The 20,111-nt window shown below is 64.9% G+C and overlaps 2 protein-coding genes, 1 long non-coding RNA gene and 1 other non-coding gene across 8 annotated transcripts; 1 reads left to right on the forward strand and 3 right to left on the reverse strand.

Annotated features, from left to right (window-relative positions):
• Nucleotides 1-400: 400 nt before the first annotated feature.
• On the reverse strand, nucleotides 401-12,272 carry MYO1G (myosin IG). 2 transcript variants are annotated; one of them, XM_090286976.1, is made up of 22 exons: nucleotides 12,051-12,271; nucleotides 10,582-10,790; nucleotides 10,347-10,440; nucleotides 9,638-9,803; nucleotides 9,422-9,475; nucleotides 8,986-9,081; nucleotides 8,714-8,833; nucleotides 8,012-8,221; nucleotides 7,780-7,925; nucleotides 7,339-7,453; nucleotides 7,063-7,233; nucleotides 6,815-6,885; nucleotides 5,958-6,032; nucleotides 5,685-5,817; nucleotides 5,293-5,459; nucleotides 4,857-5,064; nucleotides 3,261-3,484; nucleotides 2,702-2,846; nucleotides 1,991-2,095; nucleotides 1,718-1,831; nucleotides 797-951; nucleotides 401-681 (listed from the first exon to the last, which is right to left on the reverse strand). In XM_090286976.1, exons 1-22 carry the CDS (start codon nucleotides 12,143-12,145, stop codon nucleotides 525-527), a joined length of 3,030 nt encoding a protein of 1,009 aa, XP_090143102.1. In that variant the 5' UTR covers nucleotides 12,146-12,271; the 3' UTR covers nucleotides 401-524. The 2 variants fall into 2 exon arrangements, with proteins under 2 accessions (XP_090143102.1, XP_090143101.1); XM_090286975.1 differs by lacking the exon at nucleotides 9,422-9,475 and having other exon boundaries at nucleotides 12,051-12,272.
• Nucleotides 12,273-14,735: 2,463 nt separating this feature from the next.
• On the reverse strand, nucleotides 14,736-19,667 carry LOC150001162 (uncharacterized). 4 transcript variants are annotated; one of them, XR_016512989.1, is made up of 3 exons: nucleotides 19,041-19,667; nucleotides 18,644-18,723; nucleotides 14,736-15,342 (listed from the first exon to the last, which is right to left on the reverse strand). It is a non-coding gene; the product is annotated as an uncharacterized LOC150001162 (long non-coding RNA). The 4 variants fall into 4 exon arrangements; XR_016512992.1 differs by lacking the exon at nucleotides 19,041-19,667 and adding an exon at nucleotides 19,005-19,028; XR_016512990.1 differs by lacking the exon at nucleotides 19,041-19,667 and adding an exon at nucleotides 18,959-19,024.
• On the forward strand, nucleotides 15,839-17,772 carry LOC150001163 (testis-specific serine/threonine-protein kinase 1-like). Its single transcript, XM_090286977.1, has one exon. The coding sequence runs from the start codon at nucleotides 16,444-16,446 to the stop codon at nucleotides 17,707-17,709; it is 1,266 nt and encodes a 421-aa protein (XP_090143103.1). The 5' UTR covers nucleotides 15,839-16,443; the 3' UTR covers nucleotides 17,710-17,772.
• Nucleotides 18,362-18,493, reverse strand: LOC150001164 (small nucleolar RNA SNORA9). Its single transcript, XR_016513218.1, has one exon. It is a non-coding gene; the product is annotated as a small nucleolar RNA SNORA9 (small nucleolar RNA).
• Nucleotides 19,668-20,111: the final 444 nt, after the last annotated feature.

Consider the following 20,111-nt stretch of genomic DNA (forward strand, 5'->3'; position numbering starts at 1 on the left):
TCCTTTGTTGGCTTCCCATGAAGTCCAGACGGAGGCCAGGCCCCCAGACTCCGGGAGGCCCCGGATGCTCCCCTCTGTGGTGGGGCTCCCAGAGCCTGGGACAGCATGCACCCCAGAAGGCTGGCGGGGCCTGCTTGGGACCCCCAGTGGGTGCTGGGACTGCTGGCTTCCCCAGGACCCAGTAGGAACTCCAGGCCCGGAGTTCTACAGGAGGCACAGGGGAGGGACAGCCTGGGGCAGAAAGGGCAACATTTCCTCTCAGGCCACTGGCTCCATGTCCGGCGGATTCCTAGGCTGACGCCGCCTCCTCCACTGGGGTGACCCCACAGGGGTCAGCGGAGGGTGCTGGCGTGGCATTGCCAAGCAGGCGAGGACGTCCACCCACAGACGTGAGCCCGCGCAGCAGGCACGGCATTTTTTATTGCCCTGTGTTGGGGGGGATTCTTGAGGGCAGGTGTGGGCAGAGGGGCTGTCGCTGCTGAGGCCAGAGGCCCCGCTGCCCCAGCTCAGGCAGGGTGGTGGGCTCAGCTGCTGGGCCACAGGAGGGTGAAGTCGCCGCGGTTGCAGCTGAAGTCAGGCTCGGGCTGCCCTGGCCTGGGCTCCACAGACACCAGGCGCCGGGCGCCTCGCTGGCTCAGGGGGATGCAGTCGGACACGCGGACCTCCAGGGGACGACCTTCCCTGAAGTGGGTGGGCGACAGGTCAGGTGGGGAAATGAGCAGGCAGCCAGGGGCGCAGTGGGGCGCAGGCAGGGGACAGGTGGCCAGGGGCCGGCCCGCGGTGCCCGCCTGCTCACCCCTGGCAGTGCGCGACCAGCGTGCCCACCAGCTCCCCGATGCGGTTGTCCAGCGGCGGCTGTGAGCGGTGCAGACACACCACCAGGTCGTCCTGGCCCTTCGCATGCAGCACCGCCAGCTGGTCCCGCCCGTTGGTCACGCTCAGCCCGGTCACCTGGGGGGTGGGTCAGTGTCAGGGGGCGACAGGCTCTCCTCCCGACCTTGCACCCTGGGACCCAGCCTCTGGGCCGCCACCTGCCCCTCCCTCATCGGCCGCCCCAGGTCCCCTTTCTCCCCAGTGGCTCGAGTCCTGGGCCGTCCTGGCGGTACTAAGGAGCTGCCCTTTCCGTTTTCTGTCTTTCCCATTGTTCCTAAGCAGCCACACTGGTCCCCCCACCCCTGGACCTGCGCGGGGCCAATCCTTGCCCTGTGGGAACAGGAGGAGCTGGGGCTACAGGGGCCAGTGAGCCACAGAACCAGGTGGCAAGCAGGGCCCACAAGGTTCCGGTGCAAGAGCCCCAGCCAGGCACAGGTGTGAGGAGGGAGAGGGCCCACCTCGGGGCCGGGGAGTAGAGCGTTGGGGGAGGGAAGGGACCGTGTCCACAGGAAACCCCACACAGGCTGCTGGGGAGAGCATCCTGAGTTGACTGTTCTAGAAAGTTCTAGCCCTGGCTGGTGTGGCTCAGTGGATTGAGTGCTGGCCTGCGAGCCAAAGGTTTGCCAGTCTGATTCCCAGTCAGGGCACAGGCCTGGGTTGCGGGCCAGATCCCGAGTTGGGGGTACATGAGAGACAACCACACATTGATGTTTCTCTCCCTCTCTTTTTCCCTTCTTTCCTCTCTCTCTAGAAATAAATAAATAAAATATTTAAAAAGAAAGAAAGAATTCCAGCCGGTGGGAGAGGAGGGCCCAGGACGCCACAGCCCGTCCCCACGGCTCACCGCGTCCAGCGGCACAGCGCGCATCACCCGGTACTGCCGGCCGGGGTCCAGCTTGTACAGGTGCCGGTCAGTGAGCAGGAGCGCTCGGTCCCGGCGTTTGTTGAAGCGGTTCACCTGCAGGGCAGGCGCTTGGGGTCACTCGCCACTGGGGCGTCCCTCCCACGCCCCGCCTAGTGCTCTCCCCACCTGGGTTGGAGCTGACCATGTCCCACGTGCTGGGAGCCACTGCGAGGCCTCTGGGGAGGGCCTGCCGGGGGCCCTGCCCACGCTCACCTTGCGGACGTGGCTGGAGAAGAGCACGGTCCCGAAGCCGTCCTTGTCCCGGAGTGCCTTCAGGCGCTGAGCGAACAGGCCAGAGGCGGCGGGGTTGTCAGTGGCCTGAGCACAGACGGGGGCTACTTGGGATGGGGTCTGGCGACCATGATTGACAGCAATGCTGGTGAATGGCCCCTGCCTCCCTACGCCTGGGAAACTGAGTCGGGCTGTGTGTGTGCCCACCCTCCCGCCACGCTGAGTCCCAAGGGCCCAGCACAGACCCCGTGGCCTAAGGTGCTGGTTCTCTGCCCGCCGGCCCTGCTCGTCAGGCCAGACCTGGACGGAGGCCGAAAAGGCAGCAGCCGGCGCGGACCAGGCCCCTCCTTGCAGACCTGGGCAGACCCCGGGCCCCTGAGCGGTCACCTCCTGTGGACCCGCCAGGGGTGTGTTGACAGCGCCCACCCACGTGGCTGGGGTGTTGGCTGGGGGGGGGGGGCTGTGGCTGAGAACGGGGGCTGGCCTTAGAGCAGGGGGCAGGGGGTGGGAGCAGGGCAGAGGAGGAGGTGCTCAGTAAGCCCAAGCCAGCTGCTTCTGGGTGAAAACCCTTCAACTTCAGAGGCACAGGGTGGGGAGCAGGGTCCAGAGGACAGACCGCAGGCAGGCCCAGGGGGGAACACAGCAAGGTCTCGGGCTGGAGCCGGCCCTGGGCACCCAGCCCGGAACACTCACGGAGGACAGGTAGTCTCGCACCCAGGCCCGTTGGCAGCCCCAGTCTGGCCGGTGCTCTTGCAGGGCTGCCATGGCGGCCACCTTGGCTTTGATCTGGGCCATGTCTGAAGGGGGGATGTTCTTCACCAGCTGCCGGGCTCGCCACCTGGGGGAGACAGCGCTCGAGGGGCCCCTGTGCTCCCTCACCCTTCCTCACCCAGGCCCTGCCTCTCTCGCTCCTCCCCGCACAGGAGGCCAAGCCCCTTGCCCTGCCTGTCCCAGCCATCCCTCCTCTTGGAGAGCTCCTACTCAGCCTTCAAAGCCCGACTCAGGTGCCCACTCCTGACCCCTGCCAGCCTCTAGTGTGGAGCCTGAGGCTGTGTCCCCTGGGTGCCCAGCATGGTTGGTGACGCAGGCTCTGCTGCCAGCTGTGGGGGGGAGGGGTTGGGCTGCCCTCTGCTTCCCGATGTCACCAGCCGACAGTGCGGGGGTCCAATGACTGAGCGGCCGAGTCCGGGTGTTCAGTGGGCACCAGCTGAGCTGGAAAGAGCGGGGGGGTGGGCGGCAGCAAGGGCAGTACCTGCAGAAGAGTGCGTGGCAGGTGTCCTGGAAAGGCTGCAGCACAGCAGGGGGTGGCGGCCAGACGAGGTCCCGGCCGTAGAGTGGGGGCTGCCGCGCAGCCTGGAACCGCCGGTGCAGCTCTACCAGGTGCGCACGCACCTTGTGCCTCCGGAACCAGCGCATGATGGTGTAGATGGCCCGCAGTCGCCGGCAGCGCCACCTTGCCAGTGTGCCCCGCCAGGCCTGTGGCCGGGTCAGGGGGGCTGGGTCAGGCCCAGCCAGGCCCCACCCCGCTCACCGCAACCCTGCCCTGGCCTGTGCTCACGTCTCTCCAGAAAACATCCTGCTTCTCTCAGGGAAGCCCCTCTGCTTTACCTGCAGCCCGTGGGCGCCAGTGAGGCGCCCCTGCCCCCGCCTCCCGTGAGCCACCTCCACCTGGCCCTGCTGCAGCCTCTGCCCAATACTTGGGAAAGGGCTGCTCACCTGATCCAGGCCTTTTAAGCTGAGACCCCACACAGCTAGGGACTCCCAGGTGCCCCCAGGAAGAAAGCATGTGACAGGAAATGGGGGCAAATGCATCCCCTTCCTTACCTATGGGGGCAACTGCCAACTGTCCCCTGGAATTTGACCTGGTGGAGACCGAACCTCCCACTCCCAGGAGACCCCTAGATGGAGGGCCACCCCAAGAATGCAACCGTGAAAACCCAGACGGCAAACCCTACAAGGCCGGCAGGCAGCCAACAGACCACAGGTTAAATCAGACAAACCACGTCGAGGGGACGGCAACTGTCTGGACCGCGGCCCGAGCAGGTGGGTGGTGGGGGCTGCGGCTGCGCGGGTGCAGACAGCGACCGGTCAGCGTGTCCTGTCTCAGTCCTGTTTCTGAGACCAGGGCGGTGCCACAGTCTTAAACACAGTGCCTGTGTGTTCCAGGCATTAGCAGAGGTGACAGCTGTGCACCTGTGTCACTGCTGAGGGGCTTCTGGGTCTCTACAAGGTGTAACGTGTCATCGGGCCCTGGCGGAAACGCGGGCAAGGCCACGTGTTAGCTGCTCAGACACGCAGGTTGTGTGTGACCAGCAGCAGAGTTCTTGGGTGTTGGTGGGCTTAGCATGTCCCTGTGTAGTATGTACGGGTGGCCTTAATTTACGTGGTTCAGGAAAAGTACAGTCTGTGCACATGTGACTGTCCGTACGTGGGTGTGAAGAGAGACAGAGACCAGGAGACGGGGGCAGGGTGGGGTGCACAGGGCCTGCAGTCCTGCTGACTGGTAGTCAGTGCACTGATCTTCCAGTGTTTCTGCAGGTTTGAAACAAGAGGCCGCGGGGAGCGGTGGGGAAAGCACTGTCCTCTAGCTCTGAGGTCTTTCAGGGTAAGTAGAAGAAAAGGAGGAAAAACGAAGGAAGGAAGGCAGGCAGGCTCCAGAGCACCTTGTTTTGAGCACCTGAGTTCACCTGGGCCTGAAGGTGGTGGCCACAGGGCTGAGGGACTTGAACCTGACCGCACTTCCTGCCTGCCTGTTTCACTCGTGGTCTGTGTCCTGGGAGTGAGCTGGGAGCCCGGCAACCCTGGGAGGTGAGCCACGGCCCGCGGGTGCAGCCTCCGCCCCCCGCACCTTCTGCAGCAGCAGCACGATGATGGGGATGAGGCGCGCGCGGCTCTGCTCCAGCGTGACCAGCGTCCGCGGCGAGCGGATGAAGACCTTGCTGCGGCCGAAGGCCACGTCCCCTTGCAGGCCATGCTGCTCCAGCAGGGCGCTCACGGCCGCCTGGTCGGAGCCCAGCAGGTGGTTGGGCCACGTGTACTCACAGGTCATCTTGTACCTGTGGCCGCAGGATGCGCCGTGGGTGCCCAGCTCTGGCGGGGTGGTGGCCGGCCCCCTGCCCGGCACCTGCCACCCACGCCTTTGCCAGCCCACACCCCACCACATCGCACTGGCCCCCGGCCCCGCCTGGGTCCTCATTGCCTTCAGGTCCCGTGAGCCGGGCCTGAGAAGCTGCTTTCGGGACTCCACAGGGCGCACACAGGCCCCAGCTGGGGGTGGGCTGTACCTGAGCAGGAAGCGGGGGTAGGGCTGGCGGGAGGCGAAGCCGGCCCTGCGGACCCTCACGTTCTCCAGCAGCCCCAGGTAGGCCACCTGGTGGCGGCAGTGGCCCTCGTCCAGCCGCCCTGCCGCCTTGTCCTCGTTGGGCTTGATGCAGCGCACATAGAAGGGCTCCTGGGGACGGGGGACCGAGGACGCCTGCAGGGCCGCGTTGCTGCCTGGCCCCAGGGCACCCTAACTGACCACGGTGCCCTCCCGCCCTCCCCGCTGGCAGGGGCTCACAGCAGACAGGAAGAAGCAGCCCCTCCTTATGCTGCACAGGGGCAGCTGGGGGCCCGACGTGACTGACACTGGGGCACAGAGGACCTGGATGGATCCAGGGTGGGGCCGGGCTGGTACCTTGGAGGCCAGGTTTTCGACCAGGGCCACCATGGAGTTCTTGAAGAGTGTGCCGGCCGTCAGGGGGCGCTTGGTCACTTCGGTGATATCCTGCTGCCCATCCGGCCACATGGCCCGCAGGGTAGGGTCCGCGCTGTGGACATGGGTCCCATGCTCAGCCACCCTCGGGGAGGCAGCCCCCTCCCAGCCCGGCCATCTAGAACCTTCCGGCTGTCAGGCAGGAGCCAGGCCTGCGTGTCAGGGGGCCCTGCCCGCCGAGCCCGGGCCACGCACCTGTTGTACAACAGCCGCTTGAAGTCCTGGAAGAGGGCGTCTCTGTTCTTGTCGATGAAGCCCTGAACGGAGTACCTGCGGGCCGGGCTGGCGTGAGGAGCAGGAATGCCACCGTCCTCCCCCCGAAACCTTTCTCTCTGCCCGAGGAGTTTCTCTCCTGACAGCGAACGCAGTGGCCACGCCCAGAGCTCTGGCCCCAGATGTCACAGCTGGGAATCCTGCTCTGATGCATACATGCTGTGTGACCCGGGACAGGTTCCTAAACTTCTCTGTCCCTCAAGCCAACAGCCAGGAGCTCCCGTGCACCGAGAGCCTGTCTGGTTCCTTGTCGCGACTTTGACTACGAGGATGCTGAGGTCCTGGCCTGCTTGTAGCCCCGCACAGGCTCAGGGCCCGGATCAGATGTCTGGCTGCTTCGTCTATTCTAGTCAGCCTTGTGAGGGACACAAGACACACGTGCCTCTCTGTCAGTCACTGCAAATTCAACTCAGGACGAGGCAAGCAACAGGTTAATCCTAATCAGAATGAGTTCTGGAGGACAGCCAGGGCCTTGGTACTTAGTGTGGCCTGAGGACTGCGCACTTGTTAGAAGCGTAGACGCTGGCCCCGCTGCCCTAGGCGTGGACCTGCACCTGCCCCACCGTGTGACACGTAACCCTGGGCTCTGAGCGGAAGCCCCACCTGGCTGCACCTGGGGCGGGGCTCAGATGGGGGCACGTCTGAAAACTCCCCAGAAGATTCTCTGATGTAGCCCAGGCTGAGAACTGTTCCTAAAAGCCCTCTGATGAAGGGCACATTTTCAGTGTCTTAGAAAAGGAGGGGCAGGAGAGAGGACCAAGGGATCAGTGGGGCCTTACGTGACGTCCCCTGCATAGTGCTTGATCCGGAAGTCGCGGCCAAACTCCATGGTCTTGTCTGTGGGGCAGAGCTGTGGGAGGAGGGGACAACCAGGGTCAAGGCACAGAAGGGGTGTGCAGGGAGGGGGGACCGTCCTGCAGAGAAGGCCCGGTCGCCCCTATATTCTGGCCGAGACGGGCAGGGTGGTGCCCTGGGTGCACGCCAGCGCTGGGCAGTACGAGGGGGATGGACCGCAGGGGCGGGGCACCTGGCGGCTGCTGTAGTGGGGGTGGTGGCGGTGGTGCGTGTCCAGGGTCTGTAGGAAGATGCGGTCTGTGATGGGGCCAGCGGAGCTGCAAGCCTCGTCCAGCACGGCCAGGATGCCCCGGTGTGGCCGCTCCACCAGGTCCACGATGGTGGCGTTGTTGAAGTACTCCACCTGCGGCGGAGAAGCAAGGTGGCTTACGAGCCCCACTGGCCTCTCCCCGGGCCGGGCACCGCCGCCCCGCCGGGGCTCGTGCTGCACAGGGCGGGCGGCACTCACACTCTGCCAGGCGATGCCCTCCCGCTGGTACTCCTCCTGCTCCTGCTTCAGGATGAGCTGGATGAACAACTGCTGCAGCTTCTCGTTGCAGTAGTTGATGCAGAACTGCTCAAAGCTGGAGCGAGGGCCCGCCAGCGTCATGCCACTGCCTGGTGGGCTCTTGCTCCATGTGGCACAGCCCCGGTGAGGCCGTCCGGGGCCCCGGGGCCCACTGTGGCGCCTCTCCATTACCCCGGCCCCAACCTCCTGCAGGCACGCTCATGGGGAGGGCAGGCAGCTCAGGGTTTTGCCTTAGTAGGAACCCCTGGACAGGTGGCTGAGGCAGGCTTGGCCATGACCCTGAGGTTGGGGACCCGCCGGGACAGATACCAGACATCCCGCTCCCCAGCCACCCGGGGCTGTGGTAGCCTTAGGGGTTGGGGGTTGAGTTGGGCTGCCCACCTGTTGACAGGGAACACTTCGAAGCCGTAGATGTCCAGCACACCGATGACTGTGTCCTTGCCATGCCGACGGGGGTCCCGGCCCCGGGCTTCCATGACACTGTTGATCCGGTTCACCACCCACTCAAACAGCCGCTGGTACACTGCCTGGGGAAAACCTGGGCTGCCTCTGGTCTTGCCTCCTCCAGGAAGGCCTCCTAGGTTCCTCCCCGCAATGTGTGCCCCCAGAGTACCTTGGCACAGGCATCCCGGGCGTAGCTGGCCTCAGCTGCGGTGTGGCCCTTCTCAATGACTTCCCTGCCCCCTGAGGCCACAGTGCGCGCCAGAAGGCAGCGTAGCACCAGCTCCCGGCGCGTGGCTGTCAGTTCCGCCACGTGGTCCACCAGCACCTCCTCAGCCACGGAAAGGTGCCCGTCCTCCGTCTCCACAAACTCAACATTTCCCTGGTGGCAGGGGAACGGGAAGACTTAGGCTCCACGTCCCAGAACAGCCTGCACGCCTTTGCTCGGGCAGGAGGAAGGGACAGTGGGACACAGCCAGGGACGTGACAGGGTTGCCCAGCAGCCAGAGGCATGTTGGCTACGTGCCACCTGACCACCCTCCACCACCTCGAAGAGAACACAGGTTCAGAGGCTCAGCGTAACTGGCCCCAAGCCACACAGCTCTTGAACGACAGAAGCAAGACGTAGGGCTGCATGGGGCTCGGCTCAGTGGCCGGGATGGCCTGGGCCTGCTAAGCGTGGGCTCATCTACCGGACTCAGACCAGGCGTCTCACAGATCTGAGCGGCCGCACTCGGGGCCTGCAGAGCCCATGGCTCGGGGCCCTTCTCGAGGGAGCCACTGCCAAAGAGGGGACGAGCAGGCAGCTCCGTGCTGGGCCCCCAGGCCTGCCTCCCCCCCGGGGCCTGTGGGACAGCCCCGGGCGTGGGCTCACCAGGTGCAGAATGGTGGCCAGGATCCGGTGCACGGAGCGCACCTCCTCGGCACGGAAGCCGATCACCCTCATGGCCTCCAGCACCGCCAGGTGGTGGCTCCTCTCGTCGCTGTCTGAGGCCTGGGGGAGGAGGGGCTCAGCACCCCAGCACATGCTCAAACACTGCCCCCCCAGCCCGATGACCCCGACTCCCCACACTGAATGCCTGTGGGATCAGGATCCCAGCAGTCCTGCCGTCCCGGGCGCCCGGGGCACACGGAGCCCCTACTCACGCTGAGCCCTGCGCCCTGGCGGGCGAAGTTGTACAGGGCAGGGCTTCTCTGCAGGTGCAGCTCTTGCAGCTCTGCGTCCTCACAGCCTTGCAGCACCTGGAGGACACGCGCAGCCTGGGTCAGGCCCCGTGTGCACACGCAGGGCGGCACAGACTTGCCCTCGGCCCTTTTCAACCCAGCCAGCCACAGGCACTCAGGGCAGGTGTGGGCACTGCCTGAGTGCAGGGAGGACCCTGTACAGTGGTCAGATACAGTACAGACACTGAACAACCCCTGAGAGCCCACTTCAATGTCAGGGTCAGGGCGCAGACACCGCCATGTCTAGGGAGAACCCCCCAAGGGGTGTGGGGCAGAGAGTGGGTGGGCGTGGGCTGGGGGCAGGGGGTTCAGAAGGGCTGTCCTGGCTGGTCTGCCCCACCTGCCTACCGTGGCTCACCTGATAGAAGGCGTGGAAGTTCCTTTCCCCCACGTGCTGCTTGAGGACCCGAGACTGAGGAGAGAGGAACAGCTGGGCCCGCGCCTGGGTGGAGGGGAGCCCCCCAGGACAGACCCCAGCGCTCCAGGGCGGTGCTGGAAGCGGGTGGCTGGCCTGGCCACGGAGGGAGCCCCCCCCTGTGACTCCCCCACAGGGCCCCAGGCCCGTGCGACCCACCTTCTCCAGCAGGTAGCTGTGGATGTGCCCCCCGACGGGGTCTCCTTTGAAGTCGAAGTTGATGTCCATGTACTTGCCGAAGCGGCTGGAGTTGTGGTTGCGGTTGGTGCGGGCGTTCCCGAAGGCCTCCAGCACGCAGGTGGACTTGAGAAGCACGTCCTTGACCCTGCGAGGGCAGAGGGCGGACCTGCGATCCCGACGCCTGGGCGGGGGATGCACCCTGTCCAGCGTCCTCCACGGGGCCCTGATGGCACTGCCCCTGTGGGCTGTGGAAGGGCCCTGCACCCTGCTGGGCACCTGCGGCAGGTGAGGGCCCCCCCTGCCTCCACCAGCTGCAGCCTGCCCTGAGGACTGGGCCTGGACAGTCCGCCAGCGACCTCCAGCTGCAGGGGGAGCAGCTGCGGGCCACGTGTGCTCAGCCAGGCCTGGCCCCCCATGTCACCCCACATCCACAGGAAGAGCAGGTTCCCGCACAGGAAGCCCCTCCCCTGGAGCTGGCGAGCTGCTGGGCGGCCCTGATTTCCGGTTTCCAGCCAAAACCCTGACACCTGGCTGGTATCCTGGGCCCCCTCTGCTCCCGGGGCGGCCTCGCCTCCCCTCGCCTCCTCTGCTGAGCTGTCCTGGGGTGGGGCCCTGAAGCCTTCCTGACAGACCGCCCCCGAGGCTCAGTGGCGTCTCTGGCTGTCGGGCCCCACCTGGCCCGCCTCACCTCTCCACCTCGGCCCTCTGGCTGGGGTTGGTGACAGCCGCGATGTACTGCATGATGTGCTTGCTGGCTTCCGTCTTCCCTGCCCCGCTCTCCCCTGCCAGACAGACGGACAGGCAGAATGAGCGGCCCCTCCTTCTGACCGGCTCCCCGTGCCCACCCCACCCCAGGTACTCCAGTCACTGCCCCCCCCACGCCCATCACTCACAAACGAAGGCGCGGGGCCCCCAGCGGGTACCTGAGATAACAATGCAGGTGTCCCTGGACCTGCGTTTCATCGCCCGGTAGGCGGCGTTGGCCACGGCGTACAGGTGCGGCGGCCGCTCGTAGAGCTCGCGGCCCTGGTACCGGGCGATGGCCTCGGGCCCGTAGAGGGGCAGCGCCTGGTAGGGGTTCACAGACACCAGCACTTCCCCGATGTAGGTGTAGATGCGGTCCTTCTGGAACCTGGCAGGGCAGGGCCACTCCTCAGCCCCCAGGGGATCCACACTGGGCCCTGGCCCACCCTGTGGCTGAGCTCAGAGGTGGGAGGGCAGTGGCCCTGAGTCTTCCTGGACCCACCCCCACCACGGTGTAGTGTCCACGCTGCCCTCCACGGAGTCCTGATGGCACAGGAACTGTGATCTCCCCAGAACCCGGCCCCTGCCCCGCCATTTTATGAAGAGACCGCCTTGCCCAAAGCCACACTGGGCAAGTCAGAGCCAGTGGGTAGGGAGACAGGTCGCAGCCTGGACCAGAAAGGGCCTGGGAGGCACAGGGAGGGGCCTCGGCTGCTTCCGGTTTCACAGCCTGGGTGGGGCCCCAGTGGCAGAAGGGGACCCAGCCCAGCCCCACCCAGATGGCCAGGCGTGGGAGCCTGGGCCGCCACCCTCCCCAGCACATCCTGACTTCTTGACCCTTCAGGAACCTGGGCACCCGTGGGGGGGCTGTCCTGCTTGTGGGGAGCACTGGCAGGCTGCTCCCAGGGGTGTCTGGGACCTGCCTGTCCCCTGGCGCCCATCAGGGTTCCTCTTCCTCAGTACCCTCTGCTGCAGGAGTTCCCTGGCTGCACACCCTCAGCTGCCACTGGGACCTGCTGGGAGACGCTTCCCCCTGTGCTAGCTCTGTGGCCAGGGCTCAGTGTCCCATGTCTGAATGGAGCTGGTGACACCGCCAAACGAGCCAGTTTGTATGAATGAAGTACAGTCACGCTCAGCTCAGTGCCCCATACAGAAGAGCTCATCCCTGTCCTCTGATGCCAACATCTGCGCTCAGTGGGGCCGCCTTCCGCTCCCCGGCTGCCCAGGCGTGAGGCCAGCTGCTGGCACCCATCCATGCCACTGCCTGACCCCGGCTTCTCCCTGCCCTCTGCCCTCCTCCAAGGGAAATCGGCCTGTGTCACTACCAGCTGTGCCCGGCAGCACACCACGTGCCTGAGACCCACTCGGCTTGCCCACTTCCCCCAGGGCCCAGGAGGACCCCACACGGGATGGGGCATTCCCCCCAGTCTGGGTGCTGGGCAGGGGGGGCAGAAGGCGCTGGCTGTGTGGGAGGCAGGGGTCTGGGGAGTCCGCTCCAGCACTGGCCATCTGCCCTGGCCTGAGGGGACAGTCCTGCCTGCCTCACCACATCCCCCTGCGGTGACCTCAACGGTGGTCTGGGTAGCTATGCGTGCAGCTCCCCTCCCCAACTGGGGACAAGGGGGAAGGGAGCCAGGCCCCAGCCCACCTGAGCTTCAGGTTCTCCATGAAGTCCTCCATGGTCACTTGGTCCAAAAGCACAAAGTCCGCTTTGCCGCACTCAGGGCCTTCCTCGTCCTCCATCCTGCTGGCGGGGAGCGCCCAGACAGGTGGCCCGGCCGCCTTCCTGTGCTGAGTGCGGAGGGCAGGCCTGGCTCTCTGCCCGCAGCCCTCCCTGCCGCCTCCGAGTGTGGTGAAGTAGGAAGTGGGTTCTGGCCCCGGGGAGGGGCTCTGACCCCTGCTTCCTGGGCGGGCTGCCTAACTGCTCCGAGGGTTCCCTCTGGCCCTGGGGCAAGCCCGACCCTCTGATCTCAGGGAGGATTTTAGGGTAGGCGCACTGCGTGCACTGCGCCCTGGTAAAGGTGAGGAAACGCTGACGCCCTGGCCTCTGCCTCTGGACGGTTCCCAGAGGTCCCTTCCTGTGCTCGGGGCGCCCACCTGCCCCTTTGGTAGCAAGGACCAGGGACAGCACACGGAGTCCTCCTGCCCCGCGGGCCCTGCGGACCAGACAGCAGTTACAAGCTGCTCGGTTTTGTCCCCACAGCATCCCTGGACCAGTCGTCCGGGAGAAGTGAGTTCTCCCCGCTCCTCCCTGGACAGAGCCGACAGAGTGTTTCCCAAATTCAAGTCACCGGAGTGCCAGTCTTGGGATTCTGCCTCAAAAACTAGTTCATTTAACAGTTGCCTTTCAATCAACTCACTTCTTAAGCTCTGAAATAATTGTTGGATATGCAAAGGGTCCCCCAGCCCCCGCAAATACCTGTTCAATAAAATCAAGAAGCGCTTATTCTTCCACTGTGGGATAAAACCTGCCGTGCGCCCAGCTGAGGGCCTCCCATCAGAATGGGGCTCTCTGGCTCCACCCTGGGGGTCCTGTGGGCAAATGGGGGTCAAGTTTCACCCTCCCAAGCTCTGGAGATGCCTCCACCCTGCGTCTTGGGCTGGTACTTTTGAAGGGCTTTCCAAAGCAAACCGGGGAGAACCCGGGGAGCTCTGTGTGAGCGGCAGCAGAGTTTCACTTCTCCGAAGCTCCAGGTCAACAACCTGGGTTCGTATTAACCCTCAAAGGAACGACACGGCCTTTCCAGTGGAACTTCAGGACACTGAACCCTGAACCTAGCAAAACTTTTATGTGTCACGAGTTTTTCTCTTCTTTTGTAATCCTCACCCAAAGATATGCTTTTACTCATTTGAGAGATGGGGAGAAACGCTGATGTGAAACACTGACCGGTTGCCTCCACTACATGCCCAGAACGGAGACCGAACCCGAAACCCGTCTTGGTGCACAGATGACACTCCAGCCCGGCCACCTGCCAGGGCCTGAGTTTTCACTGGGTTATCTTTTCCACGTGAGAATGTCCTTACCTCTTAGGTTGGGGACTCGGCTTTTGGCTCCAGCAACCTTGAGCTGAACCACGCTCAGACCCCCACAGCCGGTGGGGTCCCCACCCACCAAGGTGACACCCTGCAAATCCTTTCCCTTCCTGGGCCTGGCAGGTCAGCCTCTGCTGTGGCTCACACAGGACAGGTGTGGCCCACACCTGCGGGCCTGACAGCGTGGAAGAGAAGTGGAGGAGGGGCAGGGGAGGGCGGGGCAGCCACCCCTGTCCTGTCTCATCTGGACCCGTTTCAGTTCCAAGATGCCTCCCCTGCCCGGTCCCTCGCTGATGCCTGCGACCCGGGCAGCACACCTGGTCCCGTTCCTTGGCTCTCATTTAGGGTTTGACCACATCACCTCCGCTCGAGGCTTGCACACTGGAGGCCTTGGCTCCAGCCTGTCCTCTCAAGGCGCACAGCTGCTCCGAGGCCACCCTCACTGTCCCCATCTGCCGGGAGGGCTCAGTGGCGTCCAGCTCTGTTCCAAGGTGAGTTTCTGCCTGGGCCTCCGGGGGTGGCCGGTGTGGCCAGGGTGCTCATCACTAGCAAGCGGAGCGTGAGCCGCTGGCACCTGGCCCAGCCCACCGCCACTCCTGACCACGCGGGGTAGCTGTGTGCACACAGGTGTAGTGGCCACCACGCACTTGTCAAGTGAAATCAGATATGTGGGCGCGTCACTCGCACTAGGGTGCTGGCTCACACTTGGGTTCCAGCAGACGCAGAACCCCACCAAGCCCCTAGAAACCATCCCAGGATCTCCAGGTAAACTTCCTGAGCACAGGTCTTTGCCCCCTGCCCTGCTCCCCACCGTAGCTGACAGGGGCGCCTGCGAGGGGATGGGAGGCACTTGGCCTCCCTCCAGCTGGGCTCCAACTCCTTCAAGCTGGGCAGGGTCCTTCGCTGTGTACAGAGCAGACCGCGGATGGGGGACAGAAATAGGCTGGACCGAATCACACATTTAAACTGTTTATTAAATGGTGTCCTTTTTTCGTTCAGGTAACATCCAAGGGGCCCACCTCCTTGCTCTGGGAGCAGTCAAGGCAGTGCCCAAGCTGGGGCCAGACAGTGTCAGTCAGGTGCCAGGCCCTGAGCCACCCACACCCCAGCTCAGAGCCAGGAACCTCGACTCCTTGCGGGGTGGGGTGGGGGTTGGGGGGCAAGTGAGGACTGGAACCTGCTCAGAGGCGAGGGGTGAAGGCCTGTGTCGGAATCCTGCCGCACAGCACGGACGGCTCTCCACGTGCCCTGTGAAAACAAGAAAACTGGAAAACCCAAAGGCCCGCTGTGAGAACTGGGCGGTGCGAGCCTGCGGCCGGTCGCCAGAGCGGCGAGAACAAAGAGCCCGGGTCCCCACTCCGAGCCCCGCCGTGAGCTGTGAGCCTCTGTGGCAGCCGCTCTTTCCAGCCCACGCGCCACTGACCTAGAGGGTTCCGGAGAAGGGCGCCTATCGGATCCAAAGCCACAAAGGCTGCCAGCCCCGACTTACAACACGGAAAGTCAGGACCCCTCCTGGCCACTGAAGGCAATACCCTCAGGCCTCGCCCAGCTCGGACACCCTGGGGTTTCTGGGGCGGGAACACTGGGGAGGGAGGACGGCGGAGTCCTCGCCGGGGCAGGGACACAGGGCAGCTGCGGGAAGCTCAGCGGGACGGAGCCGGTCAGTCGCGTCAGCAGTCAGAGCACCGGCCCCAATTCCTGCAGGCCGCTGCCCATGGACGGGGCACGCGGGTCTCTGCTCGGGACGGGGAGCTACCTTATCTACCCAAGGCTGTCCTGAATACCCTGAACCCCAGAAACATGAGACTCACGGACAGTGAAGTGTCTCCTGGTGGCCGCTCCGTGGAGGCCAGTGTTGCGTGTCTGGACTTGGACAGGAGAGATCTGAGTTCACCGGAAGCCTTGACCTTCAAGGGAGGGGTGGTGTGAGCCTGCTGCCCAGAGGGCCCGCTGCGCCCGCAACCACGGCCGGCACTACGTAAGAACACAGGGCGTCCCTCCCGCTGGCCTGCCCTCTTTGGCGGGGTGAGCCTGGGCACCAAATTCTGACCATCACCTGTCTGGATGGACCTGACACCCACGGTGGTTCTCAAAGATTCACCCCAGGTGAAGGTGCCAGCCCTGAGCCGAGGTTGCACCTGCTCATAGCGAGCCTGGCAACAGAGAGCGGGAGGCACCGCTGTCCACCTGGGGTGAGGGTGGAGCTTTGAGATGCCCCACCTCCCGCCCGCGATGCCGGCCAGTAAGTGCCAAGGGGTGGTGCATGCGCGGCCCAGGTGCACAGACCACTGGCCCAGCTGGGTCATCTGAGAGGGGCACCCACTCTTAGGGAGACTTGACAAAGGTTACACCCCAGGCTAGGCCAAACCTTCCAGCTCCTGCCCCTCAGGGCGTGGCCCCAGCAGGTGCCAGACACAGGTCCCTGTCCGGCGCTGACCTCCCAACCAGCACTGGCCTCAGAGCATTCCCGGAGCAGCTGTGCACACTCGTGGCAGGATCTAGGACCAGCCCGTCCCCCAGCCCTAGCCCTGCCCTGGGACCTCAGGTCCAGGCTGCGTCTGGCAGACCCCCAGAGGGGAACAAGGTCGCTGCCTCTCTGCACTCCCCTCCCCAGGGTGAGTGGTCATCCCTCCCTTCTCCGAGGAGTGGGACCACTGCTGGGGTTTCCCATACTCTGCTCCCACCTTTGTCAATGACGCCCTCATGAACTGGAGTCTGTTTCTGGCCGGGACCGGGACTGATACAACCACCTGCCCTGGGTCTCCGCCTGACACAGCCCCGGCTGGCTTTGGGTGGGGAGGCAACGGGCAGACCAAGGCATCTCCACAGCCCTCGCTGCCCTTGGGTCCTAGTCAAGCGCCAGGCTGTGCTCAAGGCCTTCAGTTGCCTCCGGCCTCTGGCTGGTCCTCCAGGGTTCCGAGTCCAAATGGCTCGGGGCAGAGCCTGTTTCCCCAAGACACACCTCCTCTATGACCTCACATCTGCAGTCACCTGGGAGACAACACTGAATGTTCCACCCCAGTTCGGGCCTCTTGCAGGCAGGGACAGCAGGCCCAGCCAGCCCAGAGGACTCTGTCCACAGCGTACATGAGGATACCGACAGCCCATGCCTCACAGGTGTGTGGAGGGCAGCGTCAGAGGCCCTGGGTGCTCCTGGCACCATGGACGACGCTGCTGTCCTCAAGCGCCGAGGCTACATTATGGGGATCAACCTGGGAGAGGGCTCCTACGCGAAAGTCAAATCCGCTTACTCTGAGCGCCTGAAGTTCAATGTGGCAGTCAAGATCATCGACCGCAAGAAAGCCCCCACGGACTTCTTGGAGAAATTCCTGCCCCGGGAAATTGAGATTCTGATCATGCTAAACCACCGCTCCGTTGTCAAGACCTACGAGATCTTCGAGACCTCGGACGGCAAGGTCTACATTATCATGGAGCTCGGGGTCCAGGGCGACCTCCTTGAGTTCATCAAAACCCGGGGAGCCCTGCATGAAGATGATGCCCGCAAGAAGTTCCACCAGCTCTCCTTGGCCATCAAGTACTGCCACGACCTGGACATTGTCCACCGGGACCTCAAGTGCGAGAACCTTCTCCTCGACAAGGACTTCAACATCAAGCTGTCCGACTTCGGCTTCTCCAAGCGCTGCCTGCGGGATGACAGCGGCCGGCTGAGCCTGAGCAAGACCTTCTGCGGGTCGGCGGCGTATGCGGCTCCCGAGGTGCTGCAGGGCATCCCCTACCAGCCCAAGGTCTACGACATCTGGAGCCTGGGCGTGGTCCTCTACATCATGGTCTGCGGCTCCATGCCCTACGACGACTCAAACATCAAGAAGATGCTGCGTGTCCAGAAGGAGCATCGCATCAACTTCCCGCGCTCGAAGCACCTGACGGACGAGTGCAAGGACCTCATCTACCGCATCCTGCAGCCGGACGTCAACCGGCGGCCGCACATCGACGAGATCCTCAGCCACTGCTGGGTGCAGCCCAAGGCCCGGAGCCCGCCCGCTGCAGCCGTCGACAAGGGTGGGGGCAGCTCCCGGGGCCCCAAGCCCTCGCAGGCCCCCGAGTCCAGCTCTGACCAGAAGTCGGCCACCAAGCTGGAGCCCCCGGAGGACGCACAGCCCAAGGTGGGGCTGGAGTCAAAACCCGAGGGGGAGGGGCTTCCAGTGCAGGTGTCACGGCATTTGGAGACCACGAGCCTCCCGCTCTCCGGCGAGCAGCCGAGCAGGGAGGCAGTGGCAGGGGGCTCTCTGAAGCCCCCAGACACACACACCTAGCGAGCCTCGTGTGGCCCGGGGGCCAGGAGGGCACGAGGCAGAGCTCAGAGCCCCGGGCCTGAGCTCCAGAAAAGCCAAGGAAGACAGTCCCGGATGAGCCGCTATTTTCGTCAGTCCGCTCCCCCTCCCTTAGAACGTGTCTAAAGAAGCAATAAATCGCTATATTAGTGTTTAAACCGGGTGAAGGGTGTCTAAGTCTTGCACAGCAGAGCTCAGCCCACATCGCTGCTCGCCTCTCCCACGGGCTCTTTCTTTAAGTCAGTGCAGAGAGCGCGCCCGCCATTGCTGTGCTGCAGGATTTAGCCCGTGGTCCTCTTAGGCTCGCCCCCTGGACCCTCAGTCCCTCAGGGCCTGGTCCCCATCACTGCTCTCTGTTCCCTGCAGCTGACCTGCCTCTGCCCTCCCCCCACTCCGTTTCACTTTCAACTTCTGTAAGGCTGTTTTCTGCGCAAACACGCCCGTTCCGTGGCCTGCGCTCGAATCCAGGCCACTCGACTCGTGCTGCTGAGTGCCTGGCGCTGCTGAGTGCCTGGCGCGTGCGCGCTGTGGACGGAAGTCCGAACGTGGGAGTTTACCGTGTGCGGCGAGCGGCTGCCCTGGGGCGGGCGGACCCGCACGGCGCCCCGCACGCCAGCGTCGGGAGGGAGCACGCGACTGTCTGGAACGTCTATAACCTCGCTCCGTGTGCAGCAGAGCGAGGCCTCAAACCCTTCCAGGATGCTCTCGCAAGCGCTGCAGGAATGCATCGGGCCACCGCAGACCCATGCACGCTGGAGGCTTGCAACCCGGGACCCCTGCCCTCGGGTGGGTGCTGAGCGCCAGGCCGCGGGGCGTCGGCACCGCACGTGTGTTTCTTCCAGGAGCCTGGGAGTGGCAGGCTTACGGGGCACACGGGTCCCTCTCCGCCATTGCAGCACAGCGCGCCTGAACTTACCAGACCCCGGGGCCATCCACACCATCACGTCACTGCACCCAGCGGCCCTTCCTCCACACTCTTCCACAGGTCGGCACACCCTGCGAGGTTACAGGAAGGGCACGGGAGTAGGCTCGGTGACCAATGTCCTGGGAACCACGGCGGAGGCGCTGCGGGCCCGGTGCTGGGAGGTGGCACTCCGAGCGCATGTCGCAGGGCGGCTGCGGAGGAGGCGCGCGCTCAGCTCTGGGGTCCTCGCGGCGCCCCGTGCTCGCCCCTGGGGAAGCCGCCCCCGAGACCCCACGCCCAGCGCACCCCTACTCTGCCAAGCCTCACGTGTCCTCGGAGGCCGGCTGGAGATGCGTCCCGCAGGCCCGCGCACCTGCCGCGCCCCACCGCGCGGGCCCACGACTCTCACCAGGCCTCAGCAGATGGCGGGCCCCACCAGGGAGCATCGATGGCCTCGGATGCAGACGACACCCAGGAGCGGCCCATCGGGACAAGGCATCGGCGCTACCGGCCGCCATGCATACCGCCACACACGCCACACGCACAGCGCGCCTGCGTCACCACGCAGCCCGCTCGAAGCGGCGTGCGGCGTCGCGAGGCCCGCGCCCTGCCGCTGGGCGCGGCCCAGGGAGGTGACGTCACCGGGGCTCCGGGCGAGCCCTGGAGGGCGGTTGCTGCGCGCCTCGGTCGTCCGGGAGAGGACGGAGCCCAAGTCTAGTGCTCGATGCGGCCTGGCGCGCCGCGAGCCTGAAAGCCCCGGGACGGCGAGGAAGCAGACCTTGCGAGGAACGGAGTCGGGGACGGCCTCGCTAGTGAAAGGGGACGTTGGTCTGCACTCTTCCAAGTGGCAGGAGCACCCCTTTGCCTTCAGAATTCCAGCCTCTGCCCTTTCCAAGTGAACGCAAGTCCCTAAAGGCTAAACAAATTCGCAGCTGGTCTCACAACCTGGGACTACTTCCCGAGGACCCGGGCGCCTTGGGAGGGCAAGGGACCGACTTGTCACCTGACTCCAAATCGCACGACCTCCCAGCACCTTCTGCAGGCAGAGGAGTGCCCAAGCGCCCAGCTCCATCCCGCAGAGCAGGGAATGAGAGGCGGAGCCGAGGGGCAATGCACGGGCAGCCGGCACGGGATCCCTTACCGGTTCGCTCGGCTCAGTTTGCCCTGTCTGTGCCGCAGCGTTCTTGCTGGCAGCTCGGCTTAGTGGGCACGACAGGGGGCCTGCTGCGGCTGCTGAGTCCCACTGCAGTGCGCTTCCGGGCACCCCACCCGGTTCCAGCTTCCGCGTTTTACTCTGCTAGGGCCGGCCGTGGGCCGCTGCAACCTCGGGAGCTTCCCGGGTGTAACTTGAACCTGGCTTCCTACACGAAGGGCGGGGGGACACTCGACAGGCAGGCGGCCCGCGCCGGGTTGGCCGGTGGCAGGCTCCATAAACAAGGGAGCCAGTGAAACCAGGCTCTCGCCGGTCTGTTAGCACCGC

This window comes from Furipterus horrens, unplaced genomic scaffold (genome assembly GCF_987537825.1).
Source record: "Furipterus horrens unplaced genomic scaffold, mFurHor1.1.pri manual_scaffold_9, whole genome shotgun sequence".
NCBI classification, from domain to species: Eukaryota; Metazoa; Chordata; class Mammalia; order Chiroptera; family Furipteridae; genus Furipterus; species Furipterus horrens.